This window comes from Cygnus atratus, chromosome 1, assembly GCF_013377495.2.
Source record: "Cygnus atratus isolate AKBS03 ecotype Queensland, Australia chromosome 1, CAtr_DNAZoo_HiC_assembly, whole genome shotgun sequence".
Lineage (NCBI taxonomy): Eukaryota > Metazoa > Chordata > Aves > Anseriformes > Anatidae > Cygnus > Cygnus atratus.
This window is the reverse complement of record NC_066362.1, coordinates 144,401,856-144,417,965: the sequence shown is the minus strand read 5'-3', so window position 1 is coordinate 144,417,965 and position 16,110 is coordinate 144,401,856. Positions and strand designations below refer to the sequence as shown.

At 45.2% G+C, this 16,110-nt stretch overlaps 2 protein-coding genes across 4 annotated transcripts in view; one reads left to right on the top strand and one right to left on the bottom strand.

Moving 5' to 3' along the window:
* Nucleotides 1-6,290: 6,290 nt before the first annotated feature.
* Nucleotides 6,291-11,092, bottom strand: SOWAHC (sosondowah ankyrin repeat domain family member C). Its single transcript, XM_050712665.1, has 2 exons — nt 10,708-11,092; nt 6,291-10,590 (listed from the first exon to the last, which is right to left on the bottom strand). Exons 1-2 carry the CDS (start codon nt 11,003-11,005, stop codon nt 9,653-9,655), a joined length of 1,236 nt encoding a protein of 411 aa, XP_050568622.1. The 5' UTR covers nt 11,006-11,092; the 3' UTR covers nt 6,291-9,652.
* Nucleotides 11,093-11,188: 96 nt separating this feature from the next.
* SEPTIN10 (septin 10) overlaps nt 11,189-16,110 on the top strand; it is a 29,448-nt gene continuing 24,526 nt past the window's right edge. The window contains exon 1 of one of the 3 annotated variants that reach the window (XM_035565598.1): nt 11,189-11,360. In XM_035565598.1, the coding sequence (XP_035421491.1) occupies nt 11,331-11,360 (30 nt within the window). In that variant the 5' untranslated portion in view covers nt 11,189-11,330. Of the gene's footprint in view, nt 11,361-13,274; nt 13,299-16,110 lie in introns of those variants that run through there. The other 2 variants (XM_035565596.2, XM_035565597.1) reach the window with 2 other exon arrangements.

The following is a 16,110-nucleotide window of genomic DNA, read 5'->3' as shown; positions in this document are numbered from 1 at the left end:
CTGGTGCTCTACAGAGTAATTACCTTAAAAATTTATGTTAGGTAAAAATAACTTATCATCACAAGTCCCTATTTCCTCCTTTGACTATAAAATGATTAAAAAGAGCATCTGATAGAGGCATTTAACTTCTTGATAACTGTACTAGTCGTGTAGATCCTGCCCAATCAAGCTGGTAATGCTGCTGCTAATAAAATATGAGTTAGCAAATGTGTGCCAACAGCAAATGTATTCCTGCACTTGACACAAAGAAAGTGTGGCTAAGGTTAATCATAAGGAAGTTCTAATTAATCATAGCTCTGGATGTGAACTAGAAGCAAAATATATAAATTAGAGTAATACAGGGCAATTCTCAGCCAGAAAAACCCTAAAATTTACTATTATCTCCCTGTGAAAATGCAATTTGTAATTTGCACTGTAATTCCATCAGCTGTCTTTTCTGCTTCTGTGCACAATCAGATATATCATCACTGTGTCATTAAAGAAACAATTATTCTAACAACAGAACTAATAAATCCCTTCTGTTAGAGGCAGGATTTAGCCAGCAAACACAAATAGACCTTTTACATCAATACTGGCTAGGATGAACAGCGACATTTAATGTCACCCACTCATTCATGAATTGCCACATTGTCATCATAAGCCACAGGGTGGAGGGGGGGAAGGCAGGAGACGACTGTAGCAAATGCAAAGTGATTCATGGGAGTGAAGAAACCAAGACTATTTAAAGATGTTACTCAAAAATGCTAAAATTAGCAAACATTTGAATCCCATGTGAATTCCATATTTAAGATTCTAGGATTGAATATCTAATGAGAATTTGATTCAACAGCTTACTTCTTTTCTAAGTACAGTACAAGTTACATTTCCTAGTTGTTCACACCCTTCCTGTGTTAACTGAGACAACCTGCACGTTTGTGTGCCTCTCATTTCCTCAGGCTTATAACATTCGGTGGGATATATTTTACTGCAGTATTTCACATTCTTAAGTGTGAAGTGAAAGCAATTCAGTAGTGCCTGTGGAGAATCTGGAGATGCTGGGTATCGGTAGGGTAACACCGATATTATGATGAAACATAGGAACCCAAGGATACCAGAGCAGTTGGCGCTTTTCTTCTCACATTACCCAAATCAAAAAGCAGCAAGGCTAGTGAGATCCTTGGGTGATATGTGGTTGAAATTATGCTACAAAATTGGACTAAATTTCAATAGTGAGTGAGTGTAAGTAAAGCAAAAATCAAAACATCCAACATCCCTACCCTGTGGCCATGACTACTGTTCTATAACACACAGAAAACAGATGAGGAAAAACATAATGAGCTATCACCAGACTAGGCCAGAAGCTTCTTCTGTCCTGCATCACTTGCAGTGGCAGTGTTGGTGGCAGAACACAGGTGCCTGAGCCTTTCTTACTGCAGTGCTGCTCCATCTCAGCATCTCTTCCTTTTCCCTTGTGGCTTGTCAAGGGATCCTTGTGATGATCTCACAGCAACTACGGGATCTTCATGAAATCAAAAATACTAGGAGGGTGTGAAACAATGAGCTGATCTCAGTGTCCTCATTTCTGTTTGTACAGGTAGACCATTGGGTGGAAACTTTTCTGTGCCTCCTGAGACCTCCCAACTAGCCTGAAACGCAGGTATTCATTCCCCCCTTTCTCAAAATTGTCAGTACCCCTTTCTTCACTGTAATTTTGAAGCACTTTTAATGCCATCCTAGTTCCACGCTGGTGATGAGGTACAGCGCCAACAGAAAAACTAAAAATGAAAATGATAGGTAAATGTATCCAAGCACAAGCAAAACTGACAGGTGACCCAAACAATTATGGTGAGTTGTTATAAAAGCCCCATCAGATGTGAACATACATGCTATTAACGATAACAACAAAGTTAATGAGGAACTTTCAGGGTGTGCTTTCTAGAAGCTCATTGTAAAAGGGAAAAATGGGGACTGACAGATCATTTACCGTTCCTACTTTTCCCATTTTGGAAACAGGAGCAAATTCAAACAGCATCTCCTTTATTTTCCTCATTCTTTCTAGAAGAAACATGATGTCAAGTTTTCAACACCTATATTTTTTTTTTCCTGAATTGTTTTGTAAATGCTAGTGTAGGAACACACGAAATAGACTTTTCCATAGCACTCATTACTGGGGCAGCTAGGTGTCAAGCCTGGGATCTAAGTGCAAGTTGTCAGTGAAGGACTTGTCATCAGTCTTGCAGTTATACTCTGAAAATGCATTGTTGATTTTCACATATATTCTTTGACCAAACTGGGCTTAAGTTCCTTCCTTCAAATATTAAACCAGTTTAGGCTGAATTCAACTGTGTTGTTTAAATTAGGTTTTAAGAATGTTAGTTTGGAGATTTAGGCTAATGACATCCCCCTCATGCTATTTGAAATTTCATTAATTCCAAATGTGCTAGAAGATTTGTTAAAGGGTTGACTGACTGGCTCCCAGGAGAGTCATAGTAAGGCGTGAGGGGAAAAGCAGCAAAACATCTAGCCAAAAGTGGTATGGCTTTTCTTTTTTTGTATGTATGTATAGATATTTGATCTATTTTGCATATTTGATCCCTGTTTGAGTAGGCTTCAGAGATTCTAGGGTCAGGAGCCCTATCTTCTCTTGTGTTTGGACAGTACCTGATATTGTGAGATACCAGTTGTGATTTGGCAATACCACTCTAGAACCAGTAGTAGCAATGTTATCAACAGAAGTTTTGACAGCCTAATACATTTCCTCCGCTCCCAGTCAATCAGATTCCACTCCCTTAGCATCACTTCCTTGTCTTTTCACTCCACCTCAAATCAAGAGAGTAGGTGAGATGTTCACAAGGCCATAAAGGACCATAAAAAGTCATGGTGACGTTAGCAACTCCATACCTTATGGTATCAATTCCTTTTTAAAAAGATCACTGGGGGAAAAAAAGAAATCAAATCCCATCTCCAAAGTCTTCTTGCCACTTGTTTCAGCCAAGGGCAGGTGATATACTTTAAAAAACATAACAGCCCTATTTTCTGAGTAGGTAATTCATCATTACTGACCCATGAAAGCCAGGGGTGCTTCCTATAGAGGTCAGTGGCATTTAAACCTGGCACAGGAAAAGGACCCCTGAAGAACGCTATTGTGGAAAGGGGAACACTAAAATCATTCAGGGATTAAAAAAGAAGCTGTTGCCCTGTACTGCTTAGTCACTGTGTGTGCTGGCATGCTTGAAACGCGTTACTTTTTTTTTTCCCCTTCTTCTTTACCTCAGGTGTTCGGTTTGAAGGGTGTGTAGGGAAGTGAACTTTCAAAATGATTAGTCATCTTTAAAGTCACAGTCTTCTATTTTTAACAGGAGTTGAGGCAAAGCTTTCCAAAATTTGAATTCATCTAGACAGCTATCAAAAGGTATCTTGTCTGCACAGGAGAATGGGGTGGGCACTCAGGCTAAGCAGAACTCCCATTTTAGGGCCCATCATAAAAAGTACTAGTTTTAACACGGCTAATTGTATTGTCAGTGGATATCCTGTGAGATGGCTGCGGGAACTTGGAGCAGCCTTTAGAAGGTGAGAGAATTCCAGGTTAAAAAAGAAAAGCCTAATACATCCATTTCCAGCCATTTGTTCACGTGCAAGTATAATACCTGTGTAAATGTCAGAGGCAGATGACGTGATGCAGCATCTCTGCCTCCATCCCCATCAAGGGAAGTACTTCTAGCAGCTTCAGAAACCTTGAAATTCGCCACTGCCACAACCCACGTCGTGCAGCTGCGATGCCTGCAGTCTGTTCCACCCAGCCCATCTGCGATGGAAAGGGAAACTTCAAGAGGCAGAAGTGTGAGAATGGTAGCTAACAGTCCCGTTGTAGGAGGCAGCTGAACCAGCAGGACTTAGCTGCAACCCTTTAATTATAAGCTCCCAAGTTAACACAGAGTTACTTCTGTAAGATGTACCTGTGGTAACATGGTATGTGATAGGTAAAAAGGCAAATAAATAGAAAATATAAATGCTGTTATTTATTCAAGTGTTACAAACATATTTTCTGGAATTTTGAGGTTTTATTATTTCAAACAAATTCACGTTCGGTGAACAGAAGACATCTTTTTAACCTACATCATTCATTTTGTTGTTCTGCAATCAAAGTAACAACATGGACGGCACCTCCTTAATATGAACTGTCTCACGGGATCTCTGTGCCCCAACAAATACTTCTGATGTCCTTTATCTCTTTCCTAAAAGAAAACAAATAAAAGCCACAAACCAAACCAAAACAAAACCCACATCCCAAAAAACTTCCACCCAAGAACACCCACCTCTCCAGCTTCAAGAAGAAGAATCCACTGCTCCTGCCCACTCTACCACCAATTTCTCAGGTGCTTTGGGGAACTACAGAGTGAAGTAATCGGTAAAGCTCAAGAGACACCTAGCAAAAGTGAAAGGCCTCTAGCTCCAGGGGAAAACTACTGAGGAAATTCCCAGTGTTTCATCTACATGTAAGACCAGGTCTAGAAACAACCCAGCCAACTGAATTATTATGGTTGTTAGAGACATTAAAGTTTCCAAACTTACTTTTGATGGACTAGACTTGATAAGCGTGCATACTACAGGCTGTCTGCTTTGGATTGACAGCAACAGCCTCAATGATTTACTGGCATTGACACAGATACATGCAGAGACCCAGCTTTGTTGACTAGCGCTGCTGCTGCTTGACATTGCTACTATAGGTTCATAAAATGCCTTTTAATAAAACAAAGTTTTGTTAAAATGGACAAAAGTTGTATTAAAAACAAACAAAACCTGGTAGCTTGGCTCAGTTTTTCCAGTAATGTGCATAATTAGGACACATCAGCACTGATTTTGGCTAAACCGAAGAGTGATACAAGATAAATTCTGGAACAGCTGAAAAACATGAAGATAAGATGTTTCACTGTAACAACTCTGAAAATGCAAAGTCATGTTCCAGTTTCCTCCCCAAACTGATAATAATTTAACCCAAATTGAACAGCTAGCAGCTCTCCCAAACCCTAATATTAATCTATGACTTCTTCCTCCCCCACTTAACACCCAGGGACATAAAAAAAAATAGCAATATATACTTTTTTCCCCCCTCAACTTGAGGCAAAAAACAACCAACCAACCAAGCACCAAAATGCATAACCAAACTTGTTTTTTTTCTGGATGAAGTCTCCAAAGTTTGTTCTAATGTCTTCAGGCTCATGCGTTCCATATAGCTTGGGCCGCTCGAGGCCCAGTAAGTCAGGACTGCAGGCCCCTTACTCTTCCTTTCTAGTCAATGGAAAAGGAAGATAACAACGCAATACTGAAGGGCTTCTCTCCCAGTGAGAAATCTAAAGTGGGACCAATCTGATGTACAGAGACTCAACAGCTGTAGCTACGCTCGACAGAAGAGTTGTTTGTACTTCTTGCAAACAGTACTAGCTACACTAGGAAATAACAGTAAGAGGACCAACAAAAATACTTAACATGAGACATTAATTTACATTTGAGCTCTCAGCAAGTCGTCTCTCCAGCATTACTCTGTAACAGAACCGATATATGTTTATTAGAGAGCTTTCTGACCAACTAGTCAAGCCATTGCACGACCAGCAAAGCTCACGTCCTCGCTCTGTCCCCACCTCAGCTGCTTTCCGCATGCCCCCATTCTCCCCTGAGCTCCCGAGAACACTTCCCCTCCGTCCTCGTCTCACTCTTGTCTCCAAACCACTGATCTGGGGTTGCCTGGCTTGGAGCTGCTCGCATCCTCATCAACCTATAATCCTCAGCAACAGCAGAGCCTTTTTTCAGTCTGACCATAAATTTGGACGGCTCTCAAAGGATTTACTGGCAGCATGAGGTCCAGCAGTCTTAAAATACGTTTTAGTAAGGCAGCAAGTTCAAAGGATATTTAGGTATACCAAAATCCGTATGGTACTGCAGTGATACTTCCCTACAGAGAAGCTGCTTGTTGTAGTTCAGACATTACAAAAAGCCTTAATCCTTTTTAATCAGGTATTGACCTTTACATAGTGGCAAAAACTAGTATTAAGTCTTCTCAGAGTCAGAGATTTTTAATTGCACAGAAATAAGGTCAGGGCGCTATTTTAAGTCAAGCAACACCACTCTCCCAGGCCCTTATTTAGACATACTTCTCTACAGAAACCCTGTTGTGTCTTCATTTACTTTGACATGAGTTATCGGAGAGCAACTGCTAAGGAGAAACGTTACTGCCTTTCAAGCAACTCCACTATCTTTTTCCCGTCTTCTTCTTTCTGTAGTGTTAGCCAATATCAGACACCTTCATGATAGAAGAAAATCCAAAACAATGCATATCTTTACCAGCCAACACGCAAGCAGCCCCTAAGTACGTAGCATACAAAAGCAGATCCAAGCATGAACAATTCATGGGCTCTTTTTATTTCAGTAAAACTAAAATTTACAGATTCTTAACTCATAACCATTGAGAAAGACACCCATAAAAAGCTGTATTAATAAAAACTGACGGGCTTCCAGGCCTCTAAAATATTTCAAGCGTAAGATACAATAAAAGATATCAACTGTTTACATTACAGTCTTGCTGCCTTACACACTATCACAGAAAGTAAACAAACACATTCAGGAACTTCAAGTGTACTATTAAAAAGACACCAGTAAGTGCTCCAGTTTTCTGTACCATACAACTTTATTTCAAATTCACATCTTTCTAGGCAGTGTATCCAAAAATATTTGACTAAAGAGTACCTTTAGACTGTAAATATTCTTAAACGGGGCATCAAGTCTTTCCTATGTCCAAATGAAAACTTTAGTTTTAGCTCATGTTATAAAAAGTAACTGTGTGGAATGTGACAAGTCATAATGTGAAATCAAAGTGCTTTAGTCCCATAGCGCAAATATACACTAGTGGTTATACAGCCATTTGTCAAAAATATCTCTAACACCAACAGTACCATTTTTTTTAGGGTTTGGACTTGGTGTTATCGCACCCCACCTTGTGAAGACCTTTGGACCATTAAAGTGAAGTCTCACTAATTGATGAGACCATATGAGTGGACCAACAGTTTCACTTTGACAGTTCGAACAATGAGTTACAATGATGTGTCTTTTTACCATTTGCCAAATTCTCTTAGTAATTACCAAGTTCTACTGCATTACGCAAGATAAAACTACGTTCCAGTTAGTCTTTTAAAATCCAAAGGGGTTTATATTCCAAATCCCAAGGCGTGGAAGTCCTCGACTCATTTCCCCAAACCCCAACAGCTATCTAAGTCTCAGTAATTCTGTGCAATTCTTTGCTATTTGCATATGAAGAGATAAACACTTGACCCAACAGTTCACATGAAAAAATTATAAACTCTAAAAGCAGAAAGTTACCTTAATAAGATTTGGAAGTAGTTGAATGGAATGCGCTCAATTCAGAAACACCACACTGAAGAGGACTCATGTCCAATTGAAAACCTTTTTGCAGAAGTCTAAAAAGCTATTTATCTTCTGTAGTGAAAGAAGTTTAAAATTTAAGTGTTTAACTCTCCTCTCTGTTACAGAAGAATTAGCTCTGAAGAATAATACCTATGATTTATTTTTCCCCTTTCAGACACCCAATTGTTGTATGAGTTGACAGCTTAAACAGGAAGGGCTGCAGAAAAATTTTTGGTCCTGTCCCACGGATATAAAGACCAAGTGCTTTGCAAAACTGACTATATCAATCACATTTGTAGCAACCAACCGAAAATGAAGGCACATGAAACCTATATTATAGCTATAATTTATAAACTAAAGCTGAACCTCTGTATAATTTTTAGTCTTTTTGCATGAAAGTAATGACCAGCACCTCTCCAGATTCTGTTTTTGTTCCATGTAACTTTTCCCAGAAACAGTTAAGTGTTGCTTGCATGCCTATCAAATACTGTCATTTATTAGGTTTTGACACAAAGTGCAGATACTGGTAATCCATGTACATGGGAAGCCTGAAACTGATGAATTGCTACCACTCCCTTCCTCTGTCTCTAAAATAAAGTAAACCACCAGCAACAGCTACAGACAGCTGTTACCTTGAAAGTGCACAACTCCCAGCAGCAGTTTCCCTGTGAAGTGTTCTAGAGCTTGTGGCACGCACTTAATCAGTGTCTCAGATTTGGACTGTAACAAGTCAAAGTCTACCTACTTTCCATTTGTTACCTGACAGACACGCACAAACATTCTGAGGAAGCCAACCTGAAACATGCTCTGACAAGCATCGCCTTGAAATTGGCAGTACCTTAACATCTAAGCACAGGTGACTTCTACCTTGAGCAGCATTCAGGATTCAGGGTCAGCTCAATACCTCATTCTTAAGGAGCGCCTCCTAGATTTCACTGGAATTGCTACCTTTAAAGCAGAGAAACAAAATTCAAGGTTTCGGAAAGCTTTAGCAGACAGACACGATGTTCAAAGCCTTAGTTATTACTTCTCTAGAAATACAAGTTTAAAAGAACTCAAACACCATTGCTGCCACTTAACTAAAATATGTCATTATTTGGCTTTTAATGAGCATTATAAGTGGGGATAAAGCTTCAGAGTTTTGGTTATTCACCTTATACCCCCTCTCCCCCTTTTTCTCCCTACCTTCTATTTTTCCACAAAGTAAATTGAAGGGATTGGCACCTAAGTTTCTAGCAAACACAGACCTGTACCTATTACATTACGGGACCACATCAGCTTCAGTAAGATTGCATGCAATGGTGTCTGTGCTCTTTTCTAAAAGAGAATGACTTTCACATGTAACACATACAACACAATTTTCTGATTTTAAATGCAGTCAGTTACACATTAACAAGACTTGACCAGACTGAATAAACGGAACTGCACTAGGTCTGGCACTTGAGAATTCACAGTGATTAAAACAAAACTGCTTTGCCTAAGACAAAACATGAGATACCAACTATATAAAAGACTCTTCACTCATGTTATTTTCTATCAGTATTACAACAGTGATGAGCAAGTTCAGTAGTACCTCAGGCAGCAGAGACCTCAGCACATGGTTAACTTTGTTCATTGCTTGCAGTGTCATTTTTTTTTTCCTTTGATATTCCTAATGTTAAATCAGGCAATTCTCAGCGCACAAAGTTAACACAGGCTCAGGTCTTTGCTGGACTGAAACTTGGATTCTGACAGGAAACTTATCTACGGTCTCACTTTAGGTATCCAAGTCTGTGCTGTGCCAGGTGGTATTGCTGTCAAAAAGAAACTTAAAATATACTTGCGTATTACTGAGGCGGTGTTCTCACACAGCAAGTTGTAAGGAGTTTATAGTACCAGCTGATAAGAGTAGAGCGTTTGTGTTTTTCTTTCCCCCGGTCAACTCGCTAATCCTAGATTTACAGACACAGGTTTCTGATCCAGAAGTCTGCCTTTAGAGAGAAAGGAGCACAGCTTTCAGACACCCCAGCGTTTCTCAACGCATCCGACTGCCCCTTGTTTCAGCGCCAAGGGCCCAGTCGAGGCAGCTGCCTCCTTGGCAGCCACCCGAGCCCTGCCAGCCCGCCGCACTGAGGGTTAAAGCAAGATGCTCGGGACCCATCTCCCCAGAGCACACGAGTCCAGAGGAGCCCTCGCCTGCAGCTGCCTCCCCTTCCACGCTACACCCCGGGGCGCGCTGGTCCGTGCACCCACCTCCCCGACCTCCTGCTCCCCGGCCCTATCCAAAGACGTTGGACTTCGGCCTGAGCTTGAACGATGCTTTCAGGGATTTCTCCTCGTGCTCTTCCTCCTCGGTGTCACCGCGGAAGGAGGGCGTGTTGTGGATGATCTGAGTCCTGAAGCGGATCTTATTAAGCCGGGGCTTCATCCGCCCACTGCCGGAGGCTTTCCTGGTCATCTCCTTGCCCTTGCCTGGCACCGCTGCCCCGTCGGTGCCCTCGGCTTCCTCCCCGGCGCTGTGGTGATGGTGGTGGTGGGAGAGCCGGTAGCTCATGAGGTTGGAGGGCAACACCTTGGAGAGCCTCCAGCGCCCGCTCCCGTTGCCGGCAGCCCCTTCCTCCTCCTCTTCCTCCTCCTCGTCCAGTGCCCCCACCAGGCTCCGCATGTCCCCGGAGGTGCCCTGCTGCAGGTACTGCGCAGCCTTGCGCCCGCTGTAGTCGCGGATGTCCACGTCGGCGTCGTAGGCGCCCACCAGGAGCTTCACCACCTCGGTGTGGCCGTGCATGGCGGCGATGTGCAGCGCCGTGTGCCCGCCGCTGGTGCGGGCGTTGATGTCCACGGGCAGCCGGTGCCTCTGGGCGAAGTTGACCAGGGTGGCCAGCAGCTCCTGCCGCCCGTGCTTGGCCGCCCAGTGCAGCGCCGTGAAGCCGGTGATGAAGTCCCTCTTGCAGCACAGCGCCGGCTCGCAGCTCAGCAGCCCCTCCAGGCTCTCCCACCGCCCGTCCGAGGCCGACAGCATCCACGCGTGCTCCAGCGGGTCCAGCGCCACGGACCCCGCCGCGCTCCCCTCCTCCTCGGCCGACGACGAGGCCACCGAGCCGCTGTCCGAGTCGCGGCCGCGGGCTGCGGCGGGCAGGGCGCCGCGCTTCAGCTGGGGCGAGCCGCCCCGCGGCGCCTCCCGCAGGCTCCTGCGGCCCCCCGGGGAGCCCCCCGCCGCCCCGTGGGAGCCCCCCGCAGCCTCCTCCTCCTCCCCCTCATCCCCCCTCGCCGGTGCAGGAGCAGCAGCGGGAGGAGGAGGAGGAGGAGGAGGCGGCGGCGGCGGCTGCCCGGCGCCTGCCCGCGGGGAGGGCGGCGGGCTCTGCCGCCCGGCGCCGCCCTCGGGGGGCTGCGGCTCGCAGAAGCGGCGGCGGAGGTGCACGTACTTGGCGCCGGTGCCGGGCTCCGGGCGGACGGTGGCCACGGCGTTGACCAGCTCCTTGAAGCGCTGCCGGGCGGCGGCGCGGCGGCCGGGCTCGGCGGGGCTGAGCCAGCCGCCGAAATGCTCCAGCAGCTCCGCGTTGCGCGCCCGCCCGCCCCGCTCCCGCAGGAACCGCACCACCGCCTCCTGGCGCAGCTCGCCGGGCTCCGCCATCTCACCGCCGCCCCAGCGCCATCCTTCTCCTCTTTCTCCTTCTCCTTCTCCTTCTTCTCCTCCTGCTGCTGCTGCTGCTGCTGCTGAGGGCGCGACGGAGCCCCGGCGGCCCGAGCCCCTCCTCCGGCCGGGAGGGACCGGGGCGGGCTCCCTCACGGAGCCGCCCGCTCTCCCCCTCCGCCCCCCGGCCGCCGCTCCGCCCGTTGGGCGCCGCCCGCCCTCGGCCCCGGCCCCGGCCCTGGCAGGGGGTTACCCTCCTTCCCTGCCTCCCTCCTTCGCTCCCTCTCGCCTCGCCGCCCTTCCCTCCGTCCCCCCCCCGGTGGCCATGGCCTCCCCCCGTGCCGGCCGGCAGCCGGTAAGTCCCCGCCGCGGTGCCCGGGGGGGAGCAGCCCTGGCACGCCGCTTCGCAGCCGGAATTTGCCGGGGTGAGGGGGCTGGAAGCGGGCTGAAGGACCTCGGTGGTGGCACAGCTGGCGGCCCCGGGGCTTCCAAGGGCTGCAACATCGGTCCCCATTTTGGGCGAGACACATGGGTTTATTTATGCGTGGAGCCTGCTGCCGTGCTTCCCGCCTGGTGACAGCACAGAGCGGTTCTAGGTATCGCTAAGGGCAGGGGCACTTGGGTTGTTTAGGGAAAGAAGAGTGGTTTCCAGCGGGTCTTGCGTTTTCCGGTGGTGGGCAGGTGAAGTACCTGTCTCGGGTGGTTCTTGGCTTCGTCCCGGTGCTGTGCTGCTACGCCTCGGGTACGCGGCACAGCTTGTGTGGGAGCTGGAGAAATGGAGAACGGGCACCGCTCCTTGGAAGTTTTCATTCCTTGGAGCAGCTCTCATCCCGGCTGGTTTCTCGCCCTGGCTCTCCGCGACACAACCTGCGGGGCGACATGGGAGCGGGGGCCGGATGAGGACCAGGACTACCCTCGTGCCTGGTGCTGAAAGAATTATTTGTCCTGCTATTGTCAGAGCCATCCACCGAGCTCCAGCTAATCTTCAGCAGGGGAATGAAAGGGCTTCTTCGTTCATGTTCCCCCGCTTGCCCAGGACTTGGCTGTTGAGTATAGATTGGTTTACATCAGAGCTCTTGCTTGGAGGGGTGCATTTCACAGATACTGTCTTTAAGGCATGGATAAATCCTCTGGAGTGGTGGTACGATGTAGTGCGATGCATTAACTTTATGGTAGTTTTCTCTTTCCATGCATACATGTATATAGTGACATTGAGAGTCACTGCTTCACGGGCTGGCTCTTGCAGGAGACCGGAAAGAAGAAAAGCCTAAGAGCCGAAGTTTAAGAAACATTACAAAATGTTTTTGTTGATTAATGTTTGCATGAAGAGCGCGGAGAGAGGCGGTAAACCGGCTAAAGTGAGTGAGGGTGGGGCTTGAGGGTCCACTAGATCTGCTGAGGGATGCATGGAGATGGAAGACTTCACAGAAGAGAAAACTAAAACCAGAGGTATAAGATAGGTCTGTAATGGAGGCAAGTGTTTTAGTCCTAGCTTTATAAGTAACGGAGAGTGACATCAAATTAAGATTTTCTAGTTTAACACACACTGTGTAATTGTTAAAGCATTTCTTACTGTATTGTGGGAAGGATTTTGTTTTCAGTCCTTTCACAAAAGAAATGCAAAATCACTTGCAGAATGCAGCATGACCTTACACTGTAAATCTATTTACAATCAGGCTACACAAAGTCTGAGATGCAAGCATTCAGTACTTCCAATTCTTGAAGTTTCGACTTCTGGGAAAGTTCTGGCAGCTATTGCTGCCGTACAACAGCACACAATGCTTGCCATTGACTAATTAAAAAGGAGGCGAAAAAAAAGGCCTCGATGCAGTCAGATGCCTGCAGATAGCAGCTGCCATTCTCACATCCAGGACCAGCATTTCTTTCTCATGCGGACAAGGAAGGTCTGCATCAGGGTGGCTGCGGTCGAGGGCTCTGGCTCTTGTGCAGAGACTGAATTGCTGCGCTCCAGGAGAGAAACCCAGTGCTACAGCTGCAGCACGCCCAGTTGAGCCAGCACAGCCAGACCAGCATAAATCTTCAGAAGTGACAGCAGTCACGGTGTCAGTGCTAAGTATTTTGCCTTATCGCGGTCATCTCAGAGGGCATCGGCAGATTTCGGTCCCTTTCTTTGTTTTTCTCCTTACCTCCAACAAAGGAGGAACAGGTACGGCATGTGCTGGATTTTCAGGTTACTCAATCATGTGCTGGTGAAGAGAGGCCTTTGTGGTGTTTGCAAATGCATACGTTGCTGTATGTGAGATCACCTCCTCGTAACTGAAAAATGAGCAAGGTATTTCTGCATTTTTGCTTGTTTGTTCCTAAATACCTTAAAATACAGTCCAGCAGTTCTCTCCAGTAACAGCCTGCACGCTGTGCCTCCTGTTCTCTGCTGAGGGGGCTACAACTTTTTCCTCTACCTGGCCTGGGGGATTTCAGGGCATTTGTGGAGATTCTGCACTGCCTCAAGTCTTTTCAGACGGAAGCTTAGGGCAAAAATGTCACTTTTTTTTTTTTCTTTAAGGTTCCTTCTAAGATATTTCCATATATACATACATATATATAGAATCAGACATATTATATATGTGTGCATCAAGGAAATACTGTGGCAACCTATGATTTAAGGCAACGTAAGCTGTCTTGTGTGTTGAAGTGGGTTAGAAAAAGAAAACTGTAGGTACACCAGAATACCATGTAAAAGTCATTTGCAAGAGCCGCTGGAAGAATTCTGAGCTCATGGTGTTTTGGACCGATCCCTAAAAACTGGCTACAGTTTCTGTCATATTGAATAAATTACTTGATAACTGTGAGTTAAATCTGTCAAATGAGTTTTCATTGAAGCGTCTTTTGGCCATTACTTCTTTATTTCCTATGGAATGTTTTTGGAACGTGTTGTTTCATACTTGACTCCTGTGTGTTGCTTTTTGTTTTACAGAATAGGCCAATGTATGAATTCTATGTGATTTTAATGTATTTCCTTTCTTATTCTGCATCTTCATAGACTTTTCCTTCTGTATTTTTCTACCTCCCGTATGTTTTTGGTTCCCTTCCTTCTGTGTTATTTTGCCAAGGTTTCCTTTCTGTTCCCTCTACTCATCCCATCAGTTCTCTTCTTCATGCATGTATCTGAATAGCGAGATATCATCGGTATGCATGCATGCACCATGCATCTACATTTTAGGTTTTGACCACCCAAAAATGGAAAATAATTTTGAGTAGGAAAAAAACCCTCCATTTCGAGGCAGTAGTGACATTAATATTTGTTGGGTTAAACATAATGATATTAGGGAAATAGTTGATTATACTGGAGTAGTGCGATTCCCTGGTTTAATGAATGCCCACAGCTGTTTGTTGTAGTGGGGAACACAGGGCACTGAAAGAGCTGTGTCTGGGGTGCCTGTGGGCACGCTGATGTTGTCTTCTGCCTCCACGTGCCGTCCGCCCGTGTGGTGTTACGGGCCCGGCTGGCCGGCATCTACTTCTGTTTTCCCTCAAGCTTCAGAGGGTGCTTTTCAGTGGTCTTTGCTGATGATTATTTGCTTGGGTTGTGAGTCTGGTTCTGCAGGAGGCTTATATAGGAGACTTGAATATAGTCCGAGACCCAGGTTTTATTTATTTATGTTTTTAATAAGAGCTTGGGGGGAGGCAGGTCTGCAAATCAGGAGCATAGGCCTCAATGCTGTCATGTTTGCCACGTGGAGAAGGGATGTATAACCGTGCAAGGATACAGTCTTCTATATCGGTGTGGCTGAGGCTTTGGCTTAATTGAACTACACAGTATTTCTTGGAAGTTTAACAGTCTAAATTAAAAGCTTTTACTGGGACATATTTGGTGAAACTGGTTCCTGGAAAATCAGCTGTCTTAGGACAGCTATGTGAACACTTTAGGAGCAGTTAAAAGCCCTAAAAAAGTGAAGATTTTAAAATAGAATCTGAATCTTCGTTTCTAGCTTTTCTTCAAATTTTACTATTAATATAGTGGGTTTTTTTTTGTGTGTGCATCCTGCCAGAAATCTCATTGTAGGCATTATAATCAAGTCAACTCTGCCCACTTTTTTGGAACGACTTAAATAGGCTATGCTTCTTACTGCCTGTCTGCAAAAGTGATTTTCATAGACCATGACTTTTCCTTTTCTGATCCTCCTTCAGCTTGTCAATCTTCTCTTTAAAATGCGAACACTAGAGCAAGACATTTAAGCACGTTCTCATGACGGATATAAGTAATACTCTCCCCTGCTTGAAATTCCTGCAGTTACGTAGCTGGTGGTTATATACGTTCTCGTGCTGACGTTCTCGCTGTCAGGCCATACAGAGTTGGGGATGTGCGAGGTTTGGGGTGGAGGTGTTGGCGGTGGTTTGTTGGTTTACCAAGTCATTACCTCTGGCAGAAAGAACTGGGAAGAGTGATCTCGTCATTAAGGTGCTGCAAGTGGGGTGAATGAGCTTCATGTTCTTGCGGCCTTACTTTATCATCTAAGCTAACAGCTTTGCCTCGTGTACAGAGTGAAGATGACATGGCTGACTTGCCTCCCTCCCCTAGGCCAGGGCTGGAGACAGCCGTGTATAAAACTCTGCTGTTGTGTCGGGGAAGTTCTTCTAAGCTCCGGGTGCTGTAATCCGCTTTTACAGCTTACCAGGGCTTTTCTGTCTGGTGTCAAGGTTTCGTCTGAAACGACACAGTACTTGCAATACATTTCTGTATATTTACATTTCCAGCAAAACAGTTTTCATTTTCACTCCTGTGTGGTGTCATTAAATTAACTTACATGTAGTGAAGAAAGGTGAAAAAATGGTATTTTTAAAATACTGAATTTGATATGTCTCAGAATATCTTGACAAATGCATCACTACCTATTGCAAAAATTGTTACTCACTTTCCTGACTGAAATACATATCCATAAGAATTATCTTTGGGAGGAACTCGGAAATACAAATAAATTAACCATCTTAGACTTCTGATATGATTTTTTAAATAGTGATACAGCCATATTGTTGTTATAAACACAGCCATAGTTTTCTAAGCTCAGCACAGAGAAGGCACCTTGTTTTGCATCTTTATTATTTCCCTTTGTCCTCTGTTTCGCAGAAATGTTTTTCAAATTTTG

What these genes read in the sequence shown, in the direction of transcription:
- SOWAHC (XM_050712665.1), bottom strand. Translation starts at nt 11,005, where the DNA reads ATGGCGGAGCCCGGCGAGCTGCGCCAGGAGGCGGTGGTGCGGTTCCTG. An exon ending in GCCGCCCTCCCCGCGGGCAG is followed by an intron (nt 10,591 to 10,707) that starts GCGCCGGGCAGC and finishes GCTCCCACGGGG; the next exon opens with CGGCGGGGGGCTCCCCGGGG.